Consider the following 2,953-nt stretch of genomic DNA (forward strand, 5'->3'; position numbering starts at 1 on the left):
AAATAATCGAAAAATAATCGAAAAATAATCGAAAATAAGAATTAATCGAAATCTAATCTAAATCTAAATCTAAATCTAAATCTAAATGAAATCTAAATGAAATCTAATCTAAATAAAATCTAAATGAAATCTAATGGCCCAGTCACACATGAGCTTCCGTCACACTATACGCCCCCGTCACACTAGAGCTACGCTCATCAGTCATCACGATCGCTCCACGCTCAAAAAATTTGGCCGAGCGTGGTGAGAGCGTGGCCAATTGGGCCCCAGCGCCGATACGACGATCTAAGTGCGTCTTTACCCCGATCTCATTGCGCCCAACAAGCTTTCACCACGCTCCATACCACGCTCAACACCACGCCCGCATCACGCTTGCACTGCGCCCACTGCGTCTTTATTGCGACCAATCCGATCGCATTGCGTTCAAACGACGCTTTCACTGCGCCTAAGCAACGCTCACCGCGCCTCAACTGCGCGCCAGTCACGCTCATATAGTGCGACTTAATCACGCTCGGACGTAGTAACAGCGCGATGAAAACGTATTGACATCGTGCTGAGAACGGGGAGACAATTTTCACGCACCCGACACGCTTGCGATACGATCATTAAGTTCGTACTACGCTCGAGTTACGTGGCTACTACGCCTTCCACGTCTCTAATGCCCCCGCACTGCGCTGTCTTTCCGCCACGCTCGCACCACGATTGTTTTGAACATGCTCACAATTTGGCGACGCTCTCCACGCTCATGGTGACTGCACTGCGCTCGATCGCGATCGCAGTACGTCCAAAGACGTTCATATTGCGTTCTACGCGTTTCCACCACGCTCTTAGAGCGTAGTACCAGCGTAGTGAGATCGGAGCCTGGTGTGAAAAGGGTTTAAAAAAATGAAAAATAAGATCAGTGTGTCGTTGTGCGCCCAACTTTTGTCAGGATTTGAGAGAAGCTAGCAAGTTGACAACGAATGCACAGCGTGTTGCTAGCGCACTGCACGTATGCAGGGCGCGTATACAGAGCGCATACAGAGCGCATACAGAGCGTATACAGGGCGCACATGTTAACAAATATAACGAATGCACAGCGTGTTGCTAGCGCACGGAACGAATGGTCCGCGCATGCACCGCGCATTCAACGCACAGCCAGCGAACGGCAGCGGTCATGCATGCTGTGACAATGAGCTTGACGGTTTCGGGCTGCTGCTGCATCGTGCTCAGGAGAACTTGGAAACGGTTGGCCAGGATGCCGAAAAAATTGTCTACGACCCTCCTAGCTCGGGAAAGCCGGTAGTTCAAGATGCGCTCCGGCCGCGTTATACCCCGGAGGCTGTACGGCTTCATCATGTTGGGTCGTAGGGCGAAGGCATCGTCGCCGACGAAGAAGTAAGGCACATCCTGGTTGTCGTTGGGAAGAGGATCGGGATCAGGGAAGCCTAGACTACCATCTTCAACGCATTTATTTAGTTCAGAGGCATTGTAGATCTGAGCGTCTGATGCTGATCCCATACCGCCGATGTCTGCCCAGATGAACTTGTAATCAGCATCCACGAGCGCCATGAGGACAACGGAGTAGAACCCTTTGTAGTTGTAGTATAGGGAACCACTGTTTGAAGGACACTTGCAGTTGACGTGCTTGCCCTCAAGTGCACCACAGGTATGGGGAAAGTTCCACCTCTCCATGAACTTGTCAGATATGGCACGCCATTCCTCACGCCACTCATCACCTCATCCTTGTACTCATCGATGATGGCCTGGCACACTTCTGGGATGGGCAGGGATATGGTGTTGTGAGGCACCCTCCACCCGTAGGACATTGAGTGATACTTGCTCCCAGAGGAAATATGCCGCAGAGTGAGGGCAAGCGTCATGCCTGGGTCGACGGCCTCTCTGTAGGTTGTATTCTGCTTAGTGATCCTCGGACCCACTCTGGTTAGCAGCTCGTCGAACATCTCGGGGGGCATCCGCATGAAGTTCTTGAAGGCTGCCTGGTCTTCGTTACGGAGTTCAACAAGTAGCTGGTCATACAGGCCAAACTGTCGTCGCCTACCGATCCACGGTCGGACCCAGAACCTCCGTTAACCTCTTCTCTTTCTCCTTCTCCTGATGAGATGAACTTGGTGAAGTGCTAGTTCCATGAGGTTCTGCAGATGTTGGAGAACCGCGATTTCGTATTGTAGTCGCAGCCTGTCGGGATCCTCCATCTTCTGAGGTGGTTCTTCTAGACACGATCAGCAGGAACCTCTGTCATCACCCATGAGGGTCGGAGAAGTGATGATGAGGAGGTGGGAGCGGGACCCGTTTATATACCCCATGGCTACACGCTGCGTACACGCTAGGAACACGCTAGAAGAACGCTGGGCGCGCTACAGACTCGTTCAGCACTCGTTCAGCACGCCTATATTCGCTGCATGTTCGCTGGACATGCGTTAGAAGCACGCTAGGTGTGCGCTAGGTGTGCGCTAGGTGTTCGCTACACCTCAGCCGACGAACATACAACGAATACCCAGCGTGTGCTACGCGTATATCTGGCGTTCGTCCAGCGCGCTCTGCGCGTGTCTGGCGTCCTTCTGGCGTGTACATTTATGCGTCGAGCTCCGCGCACATTTTTGTGCATGCTCAAAAATCCCGACGCACACAGCGAATGACAACGAATGAATAGCGTTGGTCCAGCGCACTTGACGAACGAGTAACGAATGCTGACGCACACCCAGCGAAAGACAACGCACTGGCCAAAATTCCAAATTTTTCAGTGCGCGGGCCGCGAATTTTTTTCCCACAAACGGTATAACCACAGACTACCGGTACACAGACTGGACGAAACGCCAAAATGGTGTAATGCAATTGAATGGTGGCGCCGCCCAGCAAATGGAGCGGTACACTAAAAATCTGGCTGTGGTGACACACCGTGGATGTGTAACGTTGTAACATTAAAACGTCTCTATCGTTAATTATAATATTT

The 2,953-nt window shown here is 51.5% G+C and overlaps 1 protein-coding gene across 1 annotated transcript; it reads right to left on the bottom strand.

The window, feature by feature from the left end:
* Nucleotides 1–977: 977 nt before the first annotated feature.
* Nucleotides 978–1,674, bottom strand: LOC106811242. The gene is made up of 2 exons (XM_014814796.1): nt 1,161–1,674; nt 978–985 (listed from the first exon to the last, which is right to left on the bottom strand). Exons 1-2 carry the CDS (start codon nt 1,672–1,674, stop codon nt 978–980), a joined length of 522 nt encoding a protein of 173 aa, XP_014670282.1.
* Between the last annotated feature and the right edge of the window lie 1,279 nt (nt 1,675–2,953).

This window comes from Priapulus caudatus, unplaced genomic scaffold, assembly GCF_000485595.1.
Source record: "Priapulus caudatus unplaced genomic scaffold, Priapulus_caudatus-5.0.1 Scaffold519, whole genome shotgun sequence".
NCBI lineage: Eukaryota > Metazoa > Priapulida > Priapulimorpha > Priapulimorphida > Priapulidae > Priapulus > Priapulus caudatus.